We start from the raw sequence: 2,332 nt of genomic DNA on the forward strand, positions 1-2,332 counted from the left end.
CCCCCCCCACCCCCCCCCTGCCATACTGCTGCTCAGGCCCCTCCAAGTAACAGAGCATCATGTGCTCTGTTACACAGAGGTAGAAATGCCTTGTTGGCTCCCATTTACAAAGTTCAAATCCTGGAGTTGGAGCCTTCTCTACAAGCTCTTTTCCTAGGGTTTCTAAATCTAATGGGGTTCCCACTAGTCCCTTTGGAAGACTCCTGCTTAGTTTAGTAGGTTTTGTGGTAAGGAAGCATTTCCTGGAAACATTTCTTTTAGCCCAGTGCAGCCCACATCTCCCAATTTTGCTCATTAGACCACACTAAATCTTGCTCCATGGCCTCAAGGTTTATTCACTGAAGATACAATGTTGTCGTATACCCTTTAGCCACCATCGCACATGATCACACATTGCACACACATACATATATGAACATACATACACACATGCTCTCAGCTCTTATGCCTCCTTTAAACAGTTATTTATACTGTGGCATTGCATAGTTAATCTTAAAGTTTAAAATACAGATATCTAAAGTTAGGCACCTAAATTAGTGGCCTGCTTTTCTAACATACTGAACAACTGGTGCTGTCCATGATTTCAGTGGAGCTGAAATGCTTAACATGTCTAAAAATTAAGACTTTTTTAGGTATATTAATGCAGATTTCAATTGCATAGATTTAAATGACTCACCTTTTAACCACCCACACTTGAACATTTTGGTTGTAATACTTTATAAGATGTTCTGTGAATCATAAATGTGGTATTAGATACACAGTGGTGACAAGCACGCTATGAGAAGTTAGAAAATAGGGCAGGGTACCGCTTTATATGCTTTCATAGCATCTGATGGAGTAGTCTGTAGCTTATGAAAGCTCATACCTCACCTATAGACAAGTTAGTCTATAATGTGCTACCCTTCCCTGCCTACTGCCTGACTTCAGATTAACATAGCTAACTACCTCTCTCTACTGTATGAGAAGACGGATGGACAGACTAGAAAGGCAGACAGACAGATTGCATTCCTTCTGTGGATTTTTTTTAATCATACATTTATTACTCTGAGGAAACCTGTCTTTTATCCAGTTTTGTCTTATTAGCTAGAACTGGCCCTGTCTAAGTTACTGTACATGCAGTTCTTTATCATTGCCATGTTCCACTGAGTTACACAGTCAAAGAAAAACAAATGTGAGCAAACTGAGTGCTGTGCTGTTTCACTGAGACAGCAGCTTCTCTGAGAGCCATTTTGGATTTGACCAGCTAGGCCATCGAATGGGTTGGGTTTCTTCCCACATGATGACTGTATGTAAGAGTCTCAAAGCCTAGCAAATCAACCTCCACCACAAAGGAAAAATTTTGCTTCTTACTTGTGACTGTATACATCATGTCAACCTGGAACAGAGCAGTACACAGTCTTCAGTCCCTACTCCTTCCTGCCTAGCACCTGGTAATGTATTCTGATGAGCCTACATCAACTAATGTCTCTGGCATTTCGTTCCCAAAGGTCTTTGTTCCAGCAGTTCTTGTATGGACTCACCTACAGCAGTTGGTTTCAAACAGGTAAGACTTCACAGATCCTTTCAACAGTGCTTGGAGGGGAAAGCAGGGAACAAGGAATAGTAATGGAAGTTTAAATATATGACCGCTTATGGAGAGTAGAAGGCAAATGATAAAGAATACATCAGACCAATCACCCAATCTTCAGTCAGCAGGAGCCTGGAGTTACTGTGGAAGGCTCCCAGCTCTTCCATAGAGATTTCTGTGATACTTTGGATTGGTTTTCACTAGAGGTGCACCGACGCATTGGTCCAATATCAGATCAGCACCAATATAAAGAAAATTGACTATTGGAAATCAGTCTGATGTGGCCAATAATTTGGCTTATGAATGCCCATGCATGTGTGCAGCTGCAGCACAGCATGCAGGAAGCAAGGAGCACAGCATGGCAGCTTGCAGAGCTGCATGCAGTTGGTAAGTCTGTTGTGGTAGAAGGGGGGCAGGAGGGCAGGGGTGTGGGGGAGCAGCTCAATGGCCCCCGCAGTGAGGGAGGGAGTGTGGCTGGGGCTGGGGTTGGGTAGGTGTTGCCCAGCTAGGGCAGGGCGTGGTGCGGGACGGAGCCACAGCTCATCCAGGGGGCACAAGGAGTGGGAGGGTGGCTCCTGCCACTGTGCACACCCTGGGAGGCCGTGGGGGGTCATGTGCCCCCAGATATGTATGGGTCGCGGGTGGGGTGGACTGCCGCTGCAGGCTGGGGCCAGGACTGAACCAGGCTCTACCCGGTGCATGGTGGGGGAGGGGTTGGGCCGGAGCTGTGCTCAGGGTAGGCAATGGAGCTGGGAGGGGGGGCTA

The 2,332-nt window shown here is 46.2% G+C and overlaps 1 protein-coding gene across 4 annotated transcripts in view; it reads left to right on the forward strand.

Moving 5' to 3' along the window:
- The window catches only part of CACNA2D2 (calcium voltage-gated channel auxiliary subunit alpha2delta 2), a 900,071-nt gene that overhangs the window by 886,480 nt on the left and 11,259 nt on the right, over window positions 1-2,332 (forward strand). For all 4 annotated transcript variants that reach the window (XM_019505183.1, XM_019505184.1, XM_019505185.1 and 1 more), the window contains one exon: window positions 1,488-1,543. In XM_019505183.1, the coding sequence (XP_019360728.1) occupies window positions 1,488-1,543 (56 nt within the window). The remainder of the gene's footprint in view (window positions 1-1,487; window positions 1,544-2,332) is intronic.

This window comes from Gavialis gangeticus, unplaced genomic scaffold, assembly GCF_001723915.1.
Source record: "Gavialis gangeticus isolate Ggan-Ray unplaced genomic scaffold, GavGan_comp1, whole genome shotgun sequence".
NCBI classification, from domain to species: Eukaryota; Metazoa; Chordata; order Crocodylia; family Gavialidae; genus Gavialis; species Gavialis gangeticus.